The following is a 24,282-nucleotide window of genomic DNA, read 5'->3' as shown; positions in this document are numbered from 1 at the left end:
TACAATACTTTCATATTTAAATACAATCGCGCTTGTTTATGAGCTGAAAATAAATTATAAAAATAACTATCAATTAGATAAATACACGAACACATATCAGTAGAACATCAAACCCTTTAAAAGAGTTATTTATTGCTCCTCTGTTTATTGAGTCATAGTTTTGTTAAGTTGTTTGAATTTGTTGTGGCGCGTACGGAGTTGGTGCCCGCGGTCGCTAACGTAAATGTTCGCAGTTGAACGAAGGGTTTACAGTAATCAAATTTCCGTTTATATGACTGTCTAAAAGCATCTTTTCATAGCTTCTACATGTGCACAGGTTATAGTAATGTTTTTGCTTCAAAGATGGGAGATTTTCAGTTGTAGTAACGCTTTGATTGAGCACAGTTAAGGCGGTTGCTACGGATGTATAATGGGACTAGGCTGATAAATACTAAAATTATCGCGGGAGTTTGGACCGGACTGTGGGTACACTTGAGAATTTCTTCAACGTGGGAGTGAGATTTAATCTGTACGAGTATGATGGAGATGTCGCATCATTCTTTAATCACAAACCTGGTGAAGGAGCTGAGAAATTCTAAGCTCTATTCGGATTTACAGGATGCTGCCGAGGTACGTACATTTACACAGCGCTAGATTCATTCGATCATTCAACCCATGTATTCAGTTTCATTTTGAAGTGCAATACAGTCCCACTGGATCAGCTGTTAGTTCTGAATGACTATGTTCGCTTTTTTATGTTCGCACCAGTCCACCCCTCCCTCTTTCAAGTCATTACACACCATACAGATCAATTATTATCATTCTTCCCCTGACAATCTCTGCCTTTTAGAAGGCAGGAAAATGAAGAGTGTTTCTCTAACCATCAGTCATGGCAACCCCATATTAAATTTTAAGTTTTATCTTCAGTTTAATTCTTCACCTTCATTCACAGTGCAATCCAGATACAGTAGGGTGTACTCTTCTGGTGAGCTGAGAGACAGAGAACTATAGCTCCAAGTAGACCTTACCTCTGTGCATCAGCATACCACCAATGGGAGAGCTGCAGTACACTGTATCTAAATGCAATCTAATACATGCATACAGATTCATATATTATCATTCAAGTGTTATGCTATGTTAAATAAAGCTGACACCTATAGTATTTATTATGACAGTTTATGTGTCACTGCTTTTGTAAAGTGTGAATCTATTTTTCACCATTTCATCATAATGGGACATTTTTTGTCTGCTACTGTCTGTGTCTGTCTGCTACTAGACACATATATTGCTCCTAGTAACATTTAAAAGGGAACCACCGTTGACACTTTCAGATATGAAGTGGCATGTTTGTGTTTTTTTTTCAGGAGGAAATACTGAAGCCAAGTGTACGTGTGTCAGACCTGCAAAAAGCTGTGCAGTCTGGACTTATAAAGTCGGGTAAGAGATTATTTGATTTATTTGAAATATTTCACTTATACAATGGTGGCCAGCATTATGGTGGGAGGAAACCAGGCAGAGCCCGGTTTAAACCCACAGCCATCCGCAGGTTGCTGGCAGACCTTCCCATGTACAGCCAGAGAGGAAGCCAGCATGAGCTGGATTTGAACTCACAGCTACCGCATTGGTGAACAGCTCCTAGGGGTAAGAAATGAAATATCTCATATTGATATATCATGTCACATTATATGTATTCATTAATTCATTTATATACGTGTATTCTATCCTTGTGGCTTTCGTTTTTCTTTATACATTGTAACAAAATATCAATGCATATTATCTCAGACAAATATCTTGGCCAGCAATTGGCTGTAAAGTTTAGGTTGTAACATGGGGTGGCAGAGTGTATGACATGAGTTCATTTAAGAATCTGTTTTTCACTATGTGCATCTCAGAAGAGAGTGAACAACAAACAGCTGTGACAGTTTTGCAGTGCTACTCAAATGAAAGGATGTGTTTGTGTTTATTTTGATTTTTTTGAATGACCATCAGGTTGGGATAAGGAGTTGAAGAATGTTGTTTACAATGCAATGCAGAAACAAAACAGTGTGATGTCATCAGACATACCTCCGGATTTGGAAGCACAGAAAGAACCTTTGGCCCATCTAAGAAAAGCACAAGTAAGAGATGGCAGATTCACAAATAGAGAATCACTGGCTATATCTTTCTTATTTTGCAGTTAAGAATTTCATGGTTTGGTTGTACAAATGTATGTACCAGAGTGGGTAATTGTATGGATTTCAGACTGTTGTTTCTTGACAACAGTTTGAGTTTGATTTGTCTATTATAAATGTAACTTATACTTAATTTATGCTCATACGTTTATCATTTAAAAAGTAAAATGCAATTAACAAATGTAAGTAACAAAATTAATAATTTTGGACAATAAAAGAAATTGTAAGCATAGAGAGCATCCCTTTGGAATTTGCTTGAATTTTGCAGATGAACTGGGAGAAGAGGATTTTGAAGAGTCTAAACAGTATGTGCACAGAGCTCAGTGTCCCATTGGCTAAAAAGGTATGTCTCATTTTGATTCATTTATTTAATTATATTATAGGTGATTTATGCTGAACTGAAGAATATTTCATGTGTGTTACATTGGCCAGCATTATGGTGAGAGGAAACCAGGCACAAATAAGGCGTAAGCCCACAACCATCTGCTGGTTACTGGCAGACCTTCCTGTGTACAAGTGGAGAAGGCTCACAGCAATGACATTGGTGAGAGGTCTGATTATGCTGTGCTAGCACATTAACCACCAGGCCACTGCCATGTTTTGGAAGTAATAGACTACACATTTTCGATGTAATAGAGTCTGCCTGTTGATATGAGTCATGTCTGTTTACATTTTTGAGAAAATCTGCCTGCTTACATGAATTCATGAGAAACCTATTTACTTTGGAGAGCATGTTTGTTGACTTGAGATAGTTTTGGGTGTTAATATGGGAGTGTCTGCTCTGTGACGAGAGACTGCCTGTTGACTTGAAAGAATCTGCCAGTTGACATGAGAAAATCTGCCACTTGGGATGAGAGAATCTGCCTGTTTTTGTGAGAGAATCTGCCTTTTGACATAAGAGAATCTGCCTGTTGCCTTGGGAGAATCTGCCTGTTTTCATGAGAAAATCTGCTTGTTGTCATGAGAGAATCTGCTTGTTGTCATGAGAGAATCTGCTTGTTGTCATGAGAGAATCTGCCTGTTGAGATGAGAATTTGCCTGTTGAAATGAGAGAATCTGCCTGTTGACATGAGAGAATCTGCCTGCTGATGTGAGAGTGTCTGCTTGTTGCCATGAGAGAATCTGCCTGTTGACATGAGAGAATCTGCCTGTTGACGTGAGAGTGTCTGCTTGTTGCCATGAGAGAATCTGCCTGTTGACATGAGAGAATCTGCCTGTTGACATGAGAGAATCTGCTTGTTGTCATGAGAGAATCTGCCTGTTGAGATGAGAATTTGCCTGTTGAAATGAGAGAATCTGCCTGTTGACATGAGAGAATCTGCCTGTTGACGTGAGAGTGTCTGCTTGTTGCCATGAGAGAATCTGCCTGTTGTCATGAGAGAATCTGCCTGTTGACATGAGAGAATCTGCCTGTTGACATGAGAGAATCTGCCTGTTGACATCTCTGTTATGAGAGAATCAGCATGTAGTCACGAGAGAGTTTCTGCTTGTTGTCATGAAATGATCCCTGCTCCTAATGTTAGAATAAATTTTGTAGAGATCAGAGAAAGACCGTAAAGACCTGGCAAGTCGCTGGAGTGAGCTGGGCACAACTCCCCCAGGTATGTCAGTTTCAAGAGGTATGCTGGAGAACTGCTCATGTTGTTATCTTGTACTATTCCATAAACAACACACGTTATCCACTTGAACATTATTAGTCTGTTAGGCAGCATGTACTATACTCAACAAAAAAAAAAAACAAAAAAAAACGTAAGAAGCATTTTACTCTCAGTATTAAATGGCGTGTTAACTCTACAACATTCAGTATTAAGAGTATCCACCGTTAGCATCACAAAGAGCGTGAACTCTGATTACCGACCACTCTCTTTTCCCACTGCCATAGCTCTTGAATTATTGCCCTAAAATCTGAAAATCTGCTGGAAATTGAAGCCACAATTGATAATTATTACTTACCCTAATTGTTCAGTTAACATGTTATTTGATACTGAGAGAAACCAATATAAAATTGTTTTGTGCATTCAAATTTTTATTGAGTATACTATGTGGGTGAAGTGCTGAAATAAGCCTGCTGGGAAACAACTTCTCCAGCAGCATATTATGTATTCTTTTTCACGGGCATTATGCCTGATAACTGGGAAGAGATGTTTTAGTGATGCAGCATGATAACTGTGTTGGCATGGAGAGTTACCTCTCATAACATTGTTGTGATGCACCAGACAAAGTGTTAAATGTGATGTTAATTAAAATTCAAGCCATGGGCTCATGCTGTATTGGAAATAATATTAAATGAGCTAGTGTTGTAAAGTTGTAAAGGAAATAGATAATATTTAATGCATACACAATCTTGCTGGGTTACTGTGTAAATGTAGTACCCAGTTTAGTATTACTATTTCGTCCATTGATATGTATCAAGGTGTGAAATCTAGCCGACAATATTGTTATTTTCTTTTCAGATTTGAGTCAGATTCGACCAGTGTATGCACCCAAAGACTTCCTGGAGGTGATAGCAAATTTACAAAACAACAACTACAACAACAACCAGGACATAGTCAGGTTAGACGAGTGGGGAAAAAGATCAAAATTGTACATAACCGAATCAGACACTGACCTTGTGCAAAGCATACACTGTTCTTATAGGATTTATGATTTATTTATTTATTTATTTGATTGGTGTTTTACGCCGTACTCAAGAATATTTCACTTGTCCGACAGCGGCCAGCATGTTGGTGGGTGGAAACCGGGCAGAGCCTGGGGGGAACACACGACCATCTGCAGGTTGCTGCCAGACCTTCCCACGCATGGCTGGAGAGGAAGCCAGTATGAGCGGGACTTGAACTCACAGTGACTGCTCTCACAGTGAGAAGCTTCTGGGTCATTACGTTGGACAAGCGCGCTAACCAACTGACCCCCGAAGGCCCACGGGATTTATGAGGTTTGATACACATATAAGTATGCTACCAGAGAATGCAGATTTGAAGAATATTTTAGCTCATATTTAATTTGTTTACTTGATTGCCATAGTCAATATTTCACTTATGGTTGCTGGTAAACCTACCCATGTACATGTACTCGAACTCAGAGGGGCTGCATTGGTGAGAAGATTCTGGGTCATTTCACTGTGTTAGCACACTAACTACTAGGCCAAGGAGTCCCCTATCGTTTGTAGGGCCAAAAGACCAAGATTTGAATCTGAAATGTACAAGCTTGGTTAAGGAGTCCCAGACAGAATTTGTACCCCTCATTACAGCACGTATGGGTTCAGTCAGCTCAGCTTTTACTGTTATTTGAGGCAAAATAAGGGGAGGTAATTGACTTTATAAGTGGCGGTAAAGGATAGGTAGCTGGTTTGAAGGGCTGTTTTAAAATCTTTTGTCAAAGGACGAAGTTTAAGTATAACAGGTAAGTAGCACAGTTAAATCAGTCAGCTTCTAGGATTTGCATTTTATCGTTTCACATTTTAGGGCTGGAACTTTATGGGGTATAATCCAGATTCCTTTGAAAGTCAAAAGCATTCATGAATTGGTGAGTAATGTTTCCTTTGGCACTGTATGATTGTTTCCCTAGATATAATCTATATATAATCTTAATACTTTTCATTATCAGTGTTAAATTTAGGCTGTGTGTCATATATTGGAACATTTCTCATTTATTAACCAGTTTGGGCTTATGAAATATACAAGTGTTAATTATTCTTGAGTATGGCATAAAATTAAATCACCAATATAAGGGATATTTTATAAAATATAAAACTGACATAGAGTTCAGATGAAAGAGTTTGTCATAAATATGGCCTTAAATATGTTTTTCTGTTCTGTTTAATGAGATTGAGACATTAAAAAGATATCTGAAAATAATTTTTATATGATGTGTGTTTCGAACCACCTCTTGGTATATTTATTGTTGCTTAATAATGATCTAAATGAGGATGTAAAACATGTACAATAAATTATTTGAGCTAGAATTTGGTGAACATGAATATTGATCATATTTATATTTTCAATATATTCATCAATATAATCCAAATCCAGATTAAATGCATGGGTTCGGACAAATTTACACTGGAATACATTTATTAGACATACATGGCATCCTTGTTTAGAACATGATCATACAGAGATGATGAAGAGGTGGTCCCAAATACCCATGATTATGCCAAAATATTTCCAAATGCCATTTTCTCCAGAAAAAAAAAGGTCCAATTGTTCATAAACCCTCACTGATATATTACACCTTTGAACTCCATGAACATTATCCCTAATAATGTCTTTTAATGGAATTTTCATCAGTAATGTGTTAAAATGCTGCGTTGTTATGAACAGCAAATTTATTTCATAGCTGAAAAAATACGACCACAGAATATTTCTTGTAGGATAAATTGTTTGTTGGTTTACATGTGTATTTGTACACTAAATGAATTGAATTTTGCATGGGTGCTCCAAAAAGCCAGATAACGTCCATGATGGGTGAATTGGTTGAAAGGTGGTGTGTATATCTGCTACATCTTCACTCTGGCCAAATCTGATTGGTTGATCAGAACCTGCCCTTGTCTTATCTCACAGAGGTTACAGTACAGTGAGATGTCTATAAACCAGTGTCAGACAGGTGTAGATGATGCTCAGGACATTCCCCCAGAGCTGTTTGATCTGGACAGGACAAAGCTGGGCAAAAAAGGTCCGTACATATTACACAATTCTCTGTGTCCAGTCTGTAACTTTCATGATATCTTTCCTTGGTCTGATCATGCATTACCTCATTACATTTTAAGCATGGAGGCATTAGCTTTTTTCGTATTTACGTCTTTTTTATACATTAACACCCAAAATGAGTTTAATGAACAAGATTTTGAATTTTTGGATTACCCTGTATTGGGATAAGCAATAAACAGGTGTAAAAAGGGAGACTACTCTGTTAAGTTTGTCAGGGATTCAAGCTACCTCCCTTGGACCTAAAAACCATAATTTTACGTTAACGGTTCAAGATAATGAAATGACCTAAAATTTCTCCCACAAAAGTGTGTTGCTAGAGGCAAATGAATGTCACAAAATATGATTTTTGGTGCTGAAATTTTTCCAGTAGAATATCCCACATTCTAAGCAAACCTCACAACACGTTTTTAAAATCACTAGAACTCTTAGGATCAGCAGAAATGGATAAGTTAGTCATGGAAGAAATTTATGGTCATGTATAGGAATGTAATGAGAAGTGAATAGCTCAAAAAAGGAAACGTTACTGTTTAATATTGTGAAGATTTTTTCTTAAAAAGTGGATTGCGTTCAAATGCTGATACTCTTTTGAACATTGTGGTGGTTAATGCCTATGATGAATACTTACTTGGAGTACCATTGCCATTGGCAGGTTACCGTTATCATGATTAACAGGCAGTTTGTACTCAAATCCATCTACTTAGATAATTGTTATGGTTGTGCCCTGTACTTTGTACTGGATTGCAAAAAGCTAATCCAGCAGTGATTTGGCAGTTTAAAGTTGAAAAGTAAAACAAAAAAAAAGAAACACCTGGTGATATATCAGATCACCACAGTGTTATTGAGTTTGTTCATTTATCCCAATACAGAATTCCAGCATTTCAGTAAATTGTGTTCTGAGAAATAAAAAAATACTACAGAAATCAGTGTAAATTATTTACGTTTCAGGCCAACGTTAATGAAGGTTAACCTTAAGGCGCTAAAAAATATTGTATAAATGATGTATTTTTATTTCCAGTGGTCATAAACAAACACAGTCCGCTGTCCCAGGAGTTCTCAAAGAAAGGATGTCCAGTCAGTCTAAGAGCAGTCTTGTGGAGGCAGATGTTAGGGGTGGAGGTGACAGATGTGGTAAGTGGAGGTAGATGATAGGAGTGGAGGTGACAGATGTGGTAGGTGGAGACAGATGTTAGGGGTGGAGGTGACAGATGTGGTTAGTGGAGGCGTGTTGAAGGTGACATGTGATGAGGGGAGACAGTTGCTGGCGTGGAGGTGACAGATGTTGTAAGTGGAGACATATGTTGGGGTTGGAGGTGACAGATGTTGTAAGTGGAGACATATGTTGGGGTTGGAGCTGACATGTGGTGTGAAGGGAGACAGGTCCTAGGGTGGAGATGACAGATGTGGTAATTGGAGACAGATGTCAGCAGTTGAGGTGACAGATGTGGTTAGTGGACACAGATGTTAGTGTTGGAGGTGACAGATGTGAAAGTGGACACAGATGTTAGTGTTGGAGGTGACAGATGTTGACATTTGGGATGTTATATGCTGCATTATGTAGAACTGAAGGCTAATTTTAACCTATTTACCTATGTTTAGTTAATATGGTATGTATTCTGTTGAAAAGCGTGTAATTTTGTTTTACCTATCTCTTTTTATTGATTTTCAGGATCAGCTCTACTATGAACAACTGAAGGCCTATGTGATGCACCACGACCTCCTTGTGGACAACCTCTTGTATAAGGTCAGTTACAGAATTATTAAATAGCCACAGTCACAGTTACTGGACAACAAGCAAATTGATTTCTGTAGAATATGCTGTTGTATTGAATAATTTGGGGTGTGGAACATGGTACATGGTAAGTGGAAGGAAAGATGATGGGTTTATTAGGGATCACTGTACCCTCTTGGCAGCTGCTGAAGCCCATGAGGTTAGTCATTCTAGAGTGAAGCCCTCCGCCTCTCACTTTTTGTGGGACCTTGATAACAATCTGTGATTGACATGCTTGAAGTTTTCCACAAGTATGGAGTGCAAGGCTGTGCGCCACATGTGGGAAAGTTTGTTAGAAACTTGCCTATGGTTTTTACCCTGAACAGTCTGTTCTATAAAAAACAGACTGGCATTGTGTAAGTCAAAGACTCATGAGTATGACATTCAAGAAAAGGCTGTCTATCAATAGGTACACATGAAGATGGCTGTAACTGGAAGGAAAAAGGGTCTATGGATGGATCCAACACCCTTTCTCGTTACTTTTCATTCCATTTCCGGTGAAAACAGTTGTGACATCATGATGCCACAGAAAGATTAAACATTTGTAACCAATATGTGGGACACACGGCTGACCTATTTGCGTGTTCTGCATTGACATTCAGAGAGGTCCATTTTGAGCAGTACATGCTGATTACTTTAGATTCTCCTTGTAGCCTATTTGTTCCTATCTTTGTATGTTGTTCATATGTACCAATTGTTGTTTAACTTTAAATAAACATTATCGCGTAAAGTCAGTACTTCAAACTGTCTGACAGTCATCATTACAGTAATAAGTCCTTATTGATTTACCTTTAGTCATGTAATTTGAGTTTTCATGTAATTCTGATGTATGAATTTATTCCATATTATATCAGGGAATTTCACATAAAATCAGGAGAATTCTCTAATACAATACCCCAAACTAACTAATCACTGAATCACAGAATTAGTTCACATGATTTCTGTTTATTTCAGGATGTGAAGCTTACAGCTACCAACGATGATCATTATTTTGTTTTCGAAGATTTTCTGTATCAGGTAGAGTAAATGTCCATGGATGTACAGCATATGTTTTTGTGGGCCCAGTTTGCTTTAATATAAAACTCATGAACCTCCCAGGATACATGGAGTTTGTGAACCCTCAGGTCAAGCTTGAATACTAGCCTGACTAATGCATGCATGAAAGTTTTCCATATTTAATGAATACAATTATTCTAATTTTGCTGGTTTGTTTCTGTGCAATAACTGCACGAAATAGTGTTTTGTATGTGGTCTCATATTGTGTATTTATCAGCTTAAGTTTGAAAAGCAGCCATATCCATGCCTAAGTTGTGCATATTCAGTGATTTCCTTTAAACAGTTTGATTGGCCATTGGTTCCTGTGCAATATTTACTTCAAACATGTGCAGGCTCATGTTGTTGACCCTCAGATCGAGTTTGAAAACCAGACTTTTCATTTCTGAAGTTTTGTATAATTAATGATTCTGCTGATTCTGATTGGTGGTTGAATGCATGCTACACTTATATGTGTAACGGCTCCAAATGTTGTCTGATTTTTTGATAAAATTTTGTGTTGAACTTTACTGTATGGAGCTTCGGATCAAGGTTGAAAACCAGCCCTTTTTGTGCTGAAGTTAAAATTGCATATTTCATGGTTTCCTTTATTCTGAATACATGTAGTTACGACTTTCTGTTCAATATGTGTATGAAAATGCACATGTCTGGATTTTTAGGCAGTGTTACATAAAGTTTGTTGCTGTCCACCAATATCGCATACACTTTGGGCTCGATCAGTCTGCTGGTGAAAATCTGTGTCACATTTGGGAAAGTTTGTGTGGCACTTGTGGTTTATTAGGGTATATGCCAGTATCCTCTAGCCATGAAATTGATCACCGTCACATATGGTACATGCAAGTGAAATATTCTTGGGTATGGCATTAAACACAAATCAATCAGTTCAGTTCAAATTTTTCTGCGTGCATGGGAATGTGCAAGCAAGTAATTTACAGGAAAAGCATTTGCAGAAAAACTTAAAAAGGCAGTTTTTGCAAAACCTCTCCTTCTGGTGTTAATTAATATAAATGATAAGGTTAAATTTGAATGTAAATTTCATCAATGGAAAGATTTTTGTCATCAATTTCCAGGTGCTGTTGCCTTTTTCCCGAGACACCAAGGTTTTGGAGCATTTTGCTCGTAACAGTGCTACACCAGCTAAATCTTATATCCGGGGCAAGTTGGGCATGCAAGAATATGCTGTGATCTACCCTCCTAATGGAGTTATTCCTTTCCATGGGTTTGCTATGTATGGTAAGTTACAACAGTACAGAATAACAGTGTGATCTACCCTTCTTTATATGGGTTATTCTTTTCCATGGGATTGCTATGTATGGTAAGTTACAACAGTATAGAATAACAGTGTGATCTACCCTTCTTTATATGGGTTATTCTTTTCCATGGGATTGCTGTGTATGGTAAGTTACAACAGTACATGGCTTTTCCCATCCATGACTTGCATCATAATGTAAGTTACAACAGTACAGGGAAACACTGTGATTTACATTCCTAGCGGGGTTATTCCTTCCATGGGTTTGTAAATGCAAGGTAAGTTACAACATTACATGGCTTTTCTCATCCATGACTGGCATTGTATAGTAAGTTACAACAGTAGGGGCCTACAGGTAAACATTTGATTTACGTTCCTAACAGGGTTATTCCATTCCATGGGTTTGTAAATGCAAGGTAAGTTACAGTAGTGCAGGAAAACACTGTGATCTAATCTTCTAATGTAGGTTTTACCATCCCAGGCTTTAGAGTGTATGGTATTAAGTTACAACAACACCGAGAAGCCTTCCCAATTCATTTTCTCACATCCAGATCTTTATTTGCACCATATATATGCGTGTATATTAAGTTTAATTTGCTATATATGTACGTTGCAAATCAAAACATGGATGTAGTACAACAGTACAAGAAAAATTGCTTTGCAATATAAGCTACAAGGATAGAAACTTACATGTATGGCATGATTTGATCTTTATCTACCTCTGAACTGGACCATTGATTCTGTTGGACAAGGCATTCTTAAGGATATACAACTTCTTGGTTTATTGTCATGACGTTTCAATGCAGATACTAGCATCGTAATCAAGTAAATGACATCAAAACATAAATGGCTTTAAATATAACGAGAGAAATAAGTGTCAAGAATAGAACAAAAGATGTATATGTTCAATACCGCTTATGAGATTAAGGGATTAGGCTTGTTGGGTTCCTGGTCAGCTTGGAGGATTAACAGGTTGTGCGCTAAGGGGAGGAAAGTACCTTGATCTCTCTTCAGGCTCGGCTTTAATTTAATGCCATTTATGTTCTGATATCATCCACTTGATAACGATGTTAATAGCTACATCGAAACGTCGTGTTAATAAACCAAGACGTTGTATATCCCTAAGAATGCCTTGTCCAATGTACTTCCACTCCAACTTCTAACTGACACTCAAAGAAGTCATTGGCTCTTTTCTGTGGATTTGTAACATGTTTGTATGTTAGTTTATACAGACAATGTCGGGGGGTTTTTCTGAGTAACTTACAACAGCACCATTAACTCTTTGTAAGAAAATTCCCTTGTCTTGTGATAGTGTTCTAATCCATCTTGTCTGATTTTGGAACTGTCAATGTACTTTCATATCATCACTCAAGAATCATGACACATAAACAGAAAACTTGAAGAATTGCAGTCTCGTTTCATGATGCTGTTGATCAACAGTTTCTCTTACATGTAATTATAGTTGTCAGTCCTGGTTGTGCAAATTATCAAATTTCATAAAAGAAAAAGCCAACACTTTGTGCAATTTACATGTCAGACGAACTATTGACTACTGTAATGATTTTATTCTTTCATATTTATTTTAGGGGGCCTCCATCTCTCAGTTGGTTAGCATGGTAGCACAGCGTAATGACCCAGGAGCCTCTCACCAATGCGGTCGCTGTGAGTTCAAGTCCAACTCATGCTGGCTTCCTCTCCGGCCGTAAGTGGGAAGGTCTTACCAGCAACCTGCGGATGGTTGTGGGTTTCCCTCGGGTTCTGCCCAGTTTCCACCCACCATAATGCTGGCCGCCGTCGTATAAGTGAAATATTCTTGAGTACGGCATAAAACACCAATCAAATAAATAAATAAATATTTATTTTATCATATTGAATCTTAAATGTATTTCTACAGTAACAACATGTACATTGTCAAAACCTGTATTATGACATTGTCACCCTGTACCATGTGTTTTTTCTCTCTGTCAGTGTCGCCTCTGTGTTACCAGTATGATGACATTGTAACCCTGTACAGTGTGTTTTTTCTCTGTCAGTGGCCCTTCTGTGTTACCTGTATCATGACATTATCACCCTGTACCATGTGTTTTTTCTCCCTGTCAGTGGCCCCTCTGTGTTACAAGTATGATGACATTATAACCCTGTAGCGTGTGTTTTTTCTCCCTGTTAGTGGCCTCCCTGTGTTACCTGTATGATGACAATGTCACCCTGTAGTGTGTGTTTTTCTCCCTGTGAGTGGCCCTTCTTTGTTATCTGTATGATGACATTGTCACTCTGTAGTGTGTGTTTTTTTCTCCCTTTCAGTGGCCCCTCTGTGTTACCTGTATGATGACATTGTCACCCTGTAGCGTGTGTTTTTTCTCCCTGTCAGTGGCCCCTCTGTGTTACCTGTATGATGACATTGTCGCCCTGTGGCATGTGTTTTTTCCCCCTGTCAGTGGCCCCTCTGTGTTACCTGTATGATGACATTGTCACTCTGTAGCGTGTGTTTTTTCTCCCTGTCAGTGGCCCCTCTGTGTTACCTGTATGATGACATTGTCACCCTGTAGCGTGTGTTTTTTCTCCCTGTCAGTGGCCCCTCTGTGTTACTTGTATGATGACATTGTCACCCTGTAGCATGTGTTTTTTCTCCCTGTCAGTGGCCCCTCTGTGTTACCTGTATGATGACATTGTCGCCCTGTGGCATGTGTTTTTTCCCCCTGTCAGTGGCCCCTCTGTGTTACCTGTATGATGACATTGTCACCCTGTAGCGTGTGTTTTTCCTCCCTGTCAGTGGCCCCTCTGTGTTACCTGTATGATGACATTGTCACCCTGTAGTGTGTGTTTTTTCTCCATGTCAGTGGCCCCTCTGTGTTACCTGTATGATGACATTGTCAGTCTGTAGCATGTGTTTTTTCTCCCTGTCAGTGGCCCCCCTGTGTTACCTGTATGATGACATTGTCACCCTGTAGCGTGTGTTTTTTCTCCCTGTCAGTGGCCCCTCTGTGTTACCTGTATGATGACATTGTCGCCCTGTGGCATGTGTTTTTTCCCCCTGTCAGTGGCCCCTCTGTGTTACCTGTATGATGACATTGTCACTCTGTAGCGTGTGTTTTTTCTCCCTGTCAGTGGCCCCTCTGTGTTACCTGTATGATGACATTGTCACCCTGTAGCGTGTGTTTTTTCTCCCTGTCAGTAGCCCCTCTGTGTTACTTGTATGATGACATTGTCACTCTGTAGTGTGTGTTTTTTCTCCCTGTCAGTGGCCCTTCTGTGTTACCTGTATGATGACATTGTCACTCTGTAGTGTGTGTTTTTTCTCCCTGTCAGTGGCCCCTCTGTGTTACCTGTATGATGACATTGTCACCCTGTAGCGTGTGTTTTTTCTCCCTGTCAGTAGCCCCTCTGTGTTACTTGTATGATGACATTGTCACTCTGTAGTGTGTGTTTTTTCTCCCTGTCAGTGGCCCTTCTGTGTTACCTGTATGATGACATTGTCACTCTGTAGTGTGTGTTTTTTCTCCCTGTCAGTGGCCCTTCTGTGTTACCTGTATGATGACATTGTCACTCTGTAGTGTGTGTTTTTCCTCCCTGTCAGTGGCCCCTCTGTGTTACCTGTATGATGACATTGTCACCCTGTAGTGTGTGTTTTTTCTCCCTGTCAGTGGCCCCTCTGTGTTACCTGTATGATGACATTATCACCCTGTACCATGTGTTTTTTCTCCCTGTCAGTGGCCCCTCTGTGTTACCTGTATGATGACATTGTCACTCTGTAGTGTGTGTTTTTTCTCCCTGTCAGTGGCCCCTCTGTGTTACCTGTATGATGACATTGTCACTCTGTAGTGTGTGTTTTTTCTCCCTGTCAGTGGCCCTTCTGTGTTACCTGTATGATGACATTGTCACTCTGTAGTGTGTGTTTTTCCTCCCTGTCAGTGGCCCCTCTGTGTTACCTGTATGATGACATTGTCACTCTGTAGTGTGTGTTTTTTCTCCCTGTCAGTGGCCCCTCTGTGTTACCTGTATGATGACATTGTCACCCTGTACCATGTGTTTTTTCTCCCTGTCAGTGGCCCCTCTGTGTTACCTGTATGATGACATTATCACCCTGTACCATGTGTTTTTTCTCCCTGTCAGTGGCCCTTCTGTGTTACCTGTATGATGACATTGTCACTCTGTAGTGTGTGTTTTTTCTCCCTGTCAGTGGCCCTTCTGTGTTACCTGTATGATGACATTGTCAGTCTGTAGCGTGTGTTTTTTCTCCCTGTCAGTGGCCCCTCTGTGTTACCTGTATGATGACATTGTCACTCTGTAGTGTGTGTTTTTTCTCCCTGTCAGTGGCCCCTCTGTGTTACCTGTATGATGACATTGTCAGTCTGTAGCGTGTGTTTTTTCTCCCTGTCAGTGGCCCCTCTGTGTTACCTGTATGATGACATTGTCAGTCTGTAGCGTGTGTTTTTTCTCCCTGTCAGTGGCCCCTCTGTGTTACCTGTATGATGACATTGTCACTCTGTAGCGTGTGTTTTTTCTCCCTGTCAGTGGCCCCTCTGTGTTACTTGTATGATGACATTGTCACCCTGTAGCGTGTGTTTTTTCTCCCTGTCAGTAGCCCCTCTGTGTTACCTGTATGATGACATTGTCACTCTGTGATGTGTGTTTTTTCTCCCTGTCAGTGGCCCCTCTGTGTTACCTGTATGATGACATTGTCACTCTGTAGTGTGTGTTTTTTCTCCCTGTCAGTGGCCCCTCTGTGTTACCTGTATGATGACATTGTCACCCTGTAGTGTGTGTTTTTCCTCCCTGTCAGTGGCCCCTCTGTGTTACCTGTATGATGACATTATCACCCTGTACCATGTGTTTTTTCTCCCTGTCAGTGGCCCCTCTGTGTTACCTGTATGATGACATTGTCACCCTGTAGTGTGTGTTTTTTCTCCCTGTCAGTGGCCCTTCTGTGTTACCTGTATGATGACATTATCGCCCTGTGGCATGTGTTTTTTCTCCCTGTCAGTGGCCCCTCTGTGTTACCTGTATGATGACATTGTCACCCTGTAGCGTGTGTTTTTCCTCCCTGTCAGTGGCCCCTCTGTGTTACCTGTATGATGACATTGTCACCCTGTAGTGTGTGTTTTTCCTCCCTGTCAGTGGCCCCTCTGTGTTACCTGTATGATGACATTGTCACCCTGTAGCGTGTGTTTTTCCTCCCTGTCAGTGGCCCCTCTGTGTTACCTGTATGATGACATTGTCACCCTGTAGTGTGTGTTTTTCCTCCCTGTCAGTGGCCCCTCTGTGTTACCTGTATGATGACATTGTCACCCTGTACCATGTGTTTTTTCTCCCTGTCAGTGGCCCCTCTGTGTTACCTGTATGATGACATTGTCACCCTGTAGCGTGTGTTTTTCCTCCCTGTCAGTGGCCCCTCTGTGTTACCTGTATGATGACATTGTCACCCTGTAGTGTGTGTTTTTTCTCCCTGTCAGTGGCCCCTCTGTGTTACCTGTATGATGACATTGTCACTCTGTAGTGTGTGTTTTTTCTCCATGTCAGTGGCCCCTCTGTGTTACTTGTATGATGACATTGTCACTCTGTAGTGTGTGTTTTTTCTCCCTGTCAGTGGCCCCTCTGTGTTACCTGTATGATGACATTGTCACTCTGTAGTGTGTGTTTTTTCTCCCTGTCAGTGGCCCCTCTGTGTTACCTGTATGATGACATTGTCACCCTGTAGCGTGTGTTTTTTCTCCCTGTCAGTGGCCCCTCTGTGTTACCTGTATGATGACATTGTCACCCTGTAGCGTGTGTTTTTTCTCCCTGTCAGTGGCCCCTCTGTGTTACCTGTATGATGACATTGTCACCCTGTAGTGTGTGTTTTTTCTCCCTGTCAGTGGCCCCTCTGTGGTACTTGTATGATGACATTGTCACTCTGTGATGTGTGTTTTTTCTCCCTGTCAGTGGCCCCTCTGTGTTACCTGTATGATGACATTGTCACTCTGTGATGTGTGTTTTTTCTCCCTGTCAGTGGCCCCTCTGTGTTACCTGTATGATGACATTGTCACTCTGTAGTGTGTGTTTTTCCTCCCTGTCAGTGGCCCCTCTGTGTTACCTGTATGATGACATTATCACCCTGTACCATGTGTTTTTTCTCCCTGTCAGTGGCCCCTCTGTGTTACCTGTATGATGACATTGTCACCCTGTAGTGTGTGTTTTTTCTCCCTGTCAGTGGCCCCTCTGTGTTACCTGTATGATGACATTGTCACCCTGTAGCGTGTGTTTTTTCTCCCTGTCAGTGGCCCCTCTGTGTTACCTGTATGATGACATTATCACCCTGTACCATGTGTTTTTTCTCCCTGTCAGTGGCCCCTCTGTGTTACCTGTATGATGACATTGTCACCCTGTAGCGTGTGTTTTTCCTCCCTGTCAGTGGCCCCTCTGTGTTACCTGTATGATGACATTGTCACCCTGTAGTGTGTGTTTTTTCTCCATGTCAGTGGCCCCTCTGTGTTACCTGTATGATGACATTGTCAGTCTGTAGCATGTGTTTTTTTCTCCCTGTCAGTGGCCCCTCTGTGTTACCTGTATGATGACATTGTCGGTCTGTAGCATGTGTTTTTTCTCCCTGTCAGTGGCCCCTCTGTGTTACCTGTATGATGACATTGTCACCCTGTAGCGTGTGTTTTTTCTCCCTGTCAGTAGCCCCTCTGTGTTACTTGTATGATGACATTGTCACTCTGTAGTGTGTGTTTTTTCTCCCTGTCAGTGGCCCCTCTGTGTTACCTGTATGATGACATTGTCACACTCTACCACGTCTTCAGGGAGTTCTACTGCAGGTACTTCTTCAGGTTACACAGTATTTCATCACATCCTCAGGTAAGACTTACAAGCACTATTGATCATTGTTGATATGATCATATTATACATGTATATCTTGAATTTAGCCCTGGTTTTTATCTCTAAATTAATGCTTGTGAAAAGAGGTTGATATATATATTGGAGGCATATTTTCATTTTCTGGGCAGTTAGCTTAAACCCAGTTTGGTCGTATTTTAAGTGGAAATTTATTCATTTATTAGATTGTTTTCACCTAAACAATGGCAGTCAGTTTTATCCCAGAGTAAACCACCAACCTTTGGCTAATTAATGACAAACTTTCCCATATGCAATACACAGATACATGAATGCACACAATATATTGTGGAAGCAAGATGGTGTACAAAACGATAGACTATGCATATGACCACATGAATGGTGTCAGCTGCATATTTGTTACCAAGTTCCCATGAACAGTAAGAGCAGGGAAATGTGTAAATTTCTCATCCCATGCAAGGGCCGCTTTGGGAACGGTAGATCCAGGTTCAATCCTGGGTTGGGTCACACCTGAGACTTTAAAAGAGGAAGTTGTAGCTTCCTCGCTTGGCGTTCAGCGTTAAGAGGATAGTGCAGCGATAGGTTGACCTGTATCAGTATAATGGCTCGGGCGGGGTGGCTTACTTGCCTTCAGTAAGTTGTCTCATTGAAGCAGCACTAGATAAAAGAGCGGTGGAAATCAGTCCTACAACAAGGAGGCACATTACACGTACATGCACCCTAAGGGCTCCTTCCACATATGACTGAAAAATTGTTAAAAATTGTTAAGTACGACGTTAAACCCCAAGCACTCACTCACTCACTCACTCCAAGGTGAGGGGAAAATTAACACAAACTGTGTTTTTATATAAACTGGTGGTTATTACATATACATGGAATCTTATCAAAATTGCAAGGTCCTAAAGCACAGTACTGTAATTCTTCAACCTTTTCACAAGTTTGCAAGGTGTTTATTCAAGCATATTCTGAAGGCATTATTCCATGTATATGTAGACTGATTATATTAGACTTGATATTGGCCAATCCAACCAATGTAGTTTTGTCTGCAAAATCAAATTAAACATGCACATAAATTACACGAACGAGCAAGAGCATTTAGAAATAACAAATGTTAAAGAAAAAGGAAAGCAAATAACACTAAATCAGAAATTATGTGAATATAAATTATGTTGTATGTTCAGGGAATTGTATCTCTGTGTCGACTGTTTGAAGATCTTCTACAAGGAAGCGAACCCATGCTGAGTTATCACCTAGTCTCCATAGGCTGTCAGCCGTAAGTTGGACTGTTTGTCTGTCTGTCAGTCTGTCTGTCTGACGTTTTGCCTGTCAATGTCTGGAACATGTTTAGATAAACAGTGCCTTCCGTTCCAGCTTTATAACAACGTAACATCACCATTCATTGAAAGGTTAACGTTTAGAGTTATGAAAACATGAAGTTTTTGTTTTCAGAAACTTCTCCAATGATGTCACGCCCACCTAAATTTAGATAAATGTTTCCATTAACTTTGTTAATACACTTTTATATGACTCATCAAAGTACACATGTGCAATTTTTTTGTCCCAGAATGAAATCATTTTGTCATATATCATCTGCTTAAGTCACATGTGGGTTTCATTTTTAGAAACCTATTTATGTTTTCTTAATATGTTTTCTTGCATGAATGTACTCTTTGTCAATTTCAAAAACTCATCTGCATACATTCTTTTTTTCAGAATGATAAGACCATTTCATCAGTACAAATGGTCTGTAATTTTACAAGCTATTAACAGTTGATGTTATTATTTTGATATGTCAGCTTAAAGATAGCCTTCAAATGGCTGGTGCGAGCATTCTCAGGCTACCTGTCCAGTGATCAGGTGTTGCTGCTGTGGGACAGACTACTAGCCTACAATTCCCTGGAAATATTACCAGGTAAACAACCATATTGTTTATATCAAACCTTATACTTGGGTATTGAAATAGGGATGCATGCACTTTTTACCTACTGTAAACCTTCAACCTTTGAAGCTCTAAAGCACTTTTTGCAGTGGAATTTGTGCACGCAATTATACTATGAAAATGGTGCTAAAATGATTTGTTTGTGTCACTATAGATACATGCTTCAAGAAACTCTGCAAATTATTTTAAATATTTCAAAATATTGGTGATAGAGGTGGTTGAAAAAGTTGAAGAAGTAGGGTACTCCCTCACAAAGGTCCAAGCTTGGTTATTGTTCTCTTGTAAGACATCAGTAACTACTTTACAAAATTGCCCACAAAATTGTCATTGCAGAAAGCAGGAATGAACGATAGATTACTTTATTTGTGGGATAAAAGTCCCTATTTAGACATACAGCCCTATTTTACTCTACAAAGTAGGGTAGGGTTATGTGTACAACAAAAACTGAATTTAACTGGTTATCATTTGATACATGTATAGCCATATTAGAAAATGATTTTTTTTGTGCTTCCTGTATGTGTTGACACATAATTAAATAACCATGATTTAGATCCCTGGTTGGCCTGTTGGCCTGAAACATTGTTCTTGGCAGAGCCATTTGGGGCATAATCATTGAGGTTGTAGGTTTGAGTCCAGTTCATCGTTAAGTCAGGACGTTTTGTCAGGTACTTAGGGTTTCTGTCTGAAGCACTAATCAAATGAATAAATAAATTGTGATGATAAATGTCACATAATTTCTTTAACATGGGTTTTATTCTTTATACTGACAGTATAAATTCAGATTACTTCAAATATGTTTGCTTTCTAGCCCAGTCCAGCATTTTATTTTTAACAGCTCTATTATATGGGTGAATGGTACTAGCGTGAATAAAATGCACAAATCTTTGTTCATCTATGGGTATAGAAGAACAAAATGTGACTTTACTGGACCTTGCAATTTAAATTTTTTGTGTGTTGTTAAAAACAAACTCAAAAAGACAGGGTTGGTCTGCCAGCAACCTGTGGATGGTTTTGGCTTTACCCCTGACTCTGCTCGGTTTCCTCCCACAAAAATGCTGGCCGCTGTTGACTATAAAGTGAAATACTCTTGAGTGCAGCGTAAAACACGAATCAAATAAATAAATTAAAATAAATTCATGTACCTATATGTAGCAAGTATCATATAGCGATTATCACCTATAGGTGAATTCCTGTGTCTAAAACAGAGCTTTTAACATTTACTTTGTTGAGACTTCCAAATTAGTAAAGAGTTGCAGATTTTTCATTAATCTGGTCAGGGAAGTTTGTATTTCCATTTGTAAGTTAATGGCTATTTTGTGAACATAAGAATCAACTGAGGACAAAATCCTCCCAAGATGCTAGTAAACAGGCTTCCGGGTAATGGTGCCGAGACAGACAGATCAGAGAGATTGGTATTAGCAGCACTTTGATCTTTGTGTCTTGTGTCATTAACAGTCATTGTCCAGGGAAGGTTTCCCACCAGAATCTGTTAGAGTTTATAGCTGGAATCACCATTACCGATACTAACTTGCCTTGTGGAATGTTCCTAATAGGATGACCAATAACATCAATCATCCTTTGCTCATTGCCCATGTAACCCTTGCTTATCTTGCTGAAGTCTTTGACGACTAACCAGGGAATGAAGGGAATGGTGTGTTAGCAGGATACTGTATTTCACTTAAAGTTAGCTTGGTTAAAATGCACTTTCAGAAGCGTATATAGGCCTTAATATTATACCTGTCAATGCCTTCACTTATGTTTTTCTGTTAAGAAACTAATCAAACTTCACAAAAAACTCTTATGTGGCCCCATAATGTGGATGAATAGATCAGAATCAAGCAAAGTGTCATCTGAATGCTAATATTTAGGTGAACTGAAGGAATTTGAAGCACTTAAGTTAGATTTTGACATATAGGTGTACATACAAAACCAAATAATTCAATCATGTGTGTGTAATTATGTTTATAGGTAGCCCGTTTACCCACTTAAAATCGGACCTTACAATGCATTTTAGACATTGGTGATAGTACAGTGTATGATTCAGAGTTGTTATGAAGATGAAATTTAAAGTGTAAAAACTATCGTTGACATCAACGATTAGAAGAAATGTGTCATTGTTGGTTTTCATTGTAGTTCTGGCTGTGGCGATCTTCTCATTCAGGAAGACAAACTTAGTCAAAGTACAAACCGTGTCAGCAGCGGAGGTAAGTCCTTAAGTGGTTAGAGCGCCCATACCGAATTTGGTACTTGCTGCTGCCTCGCTTAGCACTCAGCACAGAGGTTAGAACAAGGAAACGTGACTGGTGAGTGACTGAGTGACTGAGTGAGTACATGGGTTTAACGTTGTACTTAAGAATTTTTCAGTCATGTGTTGACGAAGCAGTCCGTAGAGTGTATGTAATGTGCCTCCTTGTTGCAGAACGGATTTCCACCGCTCTTTTATCTAGTGCTGCTTCACTGAAACAACTTACCGAAGGCAAGTAAGCCCACCAACTCGAGCCATTATGCTGATATGGGTCAACCAGTTGTTGCACTATCCCGTTAATGCTAAACGCCAGGCGGTCTTAGGTCTAAGGTGCAAACAGCTTCCAATCACACTTTGTAATCTGCTGCATATTGCAGGTTTAAGTTTTATACGATTTCCAGGCTTACTGATTATTGTTTGGAAGGGTGTTCTACTTCTTCACAACGATGTGAACAGATTACATATATTATCTTAAGGACAAAGAACACGTTACATTAAGTACCTCAGTTTAAAGACCATTAAATATTGTCCGGGAAAATAGTTTGATTTATTTTTTTAGGATATTTTTCGACCTTGTAAAATGCATTTAAAACTTTGGCTTCTGCGGTGGCTTTTCCTGATCATATTGGCACAGAAAAATTCTTTAAAAAAAATCAAGAAATAAATCAAACCGTTTTTCTGGAGAGTGTTGGTTTTTCATGTAATAAATATTTTATTTTAGTGTTTTCTTTGCATTTAAAGCCTTATTTAATTTAGAGGATCAGGATATTTTTCCTGTATATTGACCGAGAATCCATGTCTTTTGCAGGCAGTTCTCGCGGATTTGACCACCTTACAGGTTATACCGCTCATACAACTGATGCTGTTCTCCAAATAACGGACGAAGGTCCATCTTTGCTCCTAATCCCGGTTTGCCGTTTGGAGACAACATTTATCAAGTGGAGAAACGTGTTGTCGCCCACTCGTCATGGTATTTCTGGTGTACAGGTCTTGGCCTGCTGATGAAGGATGTTAACACGAAAACATTGTGATCCGCATTGATATTCCATTTGGTAGCTTTATGACCAGATGTTTCTACACCGAATGTACCGACGAATGAATGGTCTAACAGGTACAGTCTACACTCATAAGGTTCTCTCGTAGGACTGATGCTGTGAGCTTTAGGGACAAGGTACAAACTTTTGTGCTTCAAGTAAATTTCAGTATGGAGGACTCTCTCCATTACTGCGAGTTATGACGTGTAAATTCTGGCGCGTCGTGGGAAGACAAAGTTTTTACATCTTCTTACTAGTTGTGAAAACAGACAACTAGCCTGAAGAGTGCTTTCAGCACGATGACTGTAAGTGACAAGAGTCTCTGCTTAGTGCCTGTGACAAATTGGTGAACTGCATGCTCTACCAACCCTCTTCCATCTATCATCTACGACAGCCTATGCTGACTCCGCCCCCGGCCTACTGTAACATTTCATTTACATCTGTCATCGCAAGCATGGTTCAAGCAGATTGGTTATAAGGCACAAAACGAAGATACTTTCCAATACCTCTTACATTTTGAACTGTAAAGGCATGCATTTCTTTTTGAATAAACCATTCTAAGAATAAACAAATAGAGATCAAACATATTTTTTATTTGTAAGTGTTGAACCATATCCGCTTATGAACTTTTAGACGGTCATTGACAAGCTCTTAAATAGTGTCTTGGTGAATTTATGCCACACTTTGTGTGTAATTATGCTGGCAAGCAATGAACCAGTGCTCGTGCTTGTGAAGTTTCCCACTGCATTATTGTAATTGACATAATTCTCACCCATGACCAATACCCTGTTCACCCGGGCAAAGTTAAGCTGGTGTAACTTGCGAAAGTGGCTTGTGGCCAGTTTGTTGTCGCATGTGTGAACGCAAAGTGGGGGCATTCAATCCGGTTTGTGTGCCCAGCCAGCGAAGTGGTTTGAAGCCAGTTTCAGCTTGAGCCGGTTTATCCGTGCTGTGTGAACGATTGCTGAATTAAATGCCTCGGAGATGTATTTTTGACGCGCATGCGGACATGGTATGGTTGACAAGCTCGACATTCAAAGATTGACAGTCGAGGGATAAATTGGGGCGACGAAGAAACTTCGGCACTAATCGCTGTTTGGGGCGATAATATCATGCAACAACAACTGAATGGTGCATTGAGAAACAAGAAGGTGTGGCACAAGATGCAGGTCAGTGAACCTACGTATAGACGGGGCATGACGTTGCAATTACTTAACGGCCTTAAATGTGCCCGTGTGAACGGGCAAATCTCTGAACTGGCTTAAAACCGGCTTGGCCACATGGTCATGTGAACTCACGCATTTTTA

At 39.8% G+C, this 24,282-nt stretch overlaps 1 protein-coding gene across 1 annotated transcript; it reads left to right on the top strand.

The window, feature by feature from the left end:
* Window positions 1–220: 220 nt before the first annotated feature.
* On the top strand, window positions 221–24,123 carry LOC135472721 (TBC1 domain family member 19-like). The gene is made up of 17 exons (XM_064752365.1): window positions 221–609; window positions 1,344–1,416; window positions 1,969–2,096; window positions 2,419–2,493; window positions 3,688–3,751; window positions 4,604–4,703; window positions 5,612–5,672; window positions 6,710–6,821; window positions 7,872–7,984; window positions 8,523–8,597; window positions 9,579–9,641; window positions 10,748–10,910; window positions 17,651–17,760; window positions 18,939–19,030; window positions 19,554–19,669; window positions 21,830–21,900; window positions 22,750–24,123. The coding sequence occupies exons 1-17, from the start codon at window positions 517–519 to the stop codon at window positions 22,816–22,818; spliced, it is 1,578 nt and encodes a 525-aa protein (XP_064608435.1). The 5' UTR covers window positions 221–516; the 3' UTR covers window positions 22,819–24,123.
* Window positions 24,124–24,282: the final 159 nt, after the last annotated feature.

This window comes from Liolophura sinensis, chromosome 8, assembly GCF_032854445.1.
Source record: "Liolophura sinensis isolate JHLJ2023 chromosome 8, CUHK_Ljap_v2, whole genome shotgun sequence".
Taxonomy (NCBI): domain Eukaryota; kingdom Metazoa; phylum Mollusca; class Polyplacophora; order Chitonida; family Chitonidae; genus Liolophura; species Liolophura sinensis.
The sequence above is the reverse complement of the archived record's forward strand: the minus strand, read 5'-3'. Positions and strand labels throughout refer to the sequence as shown.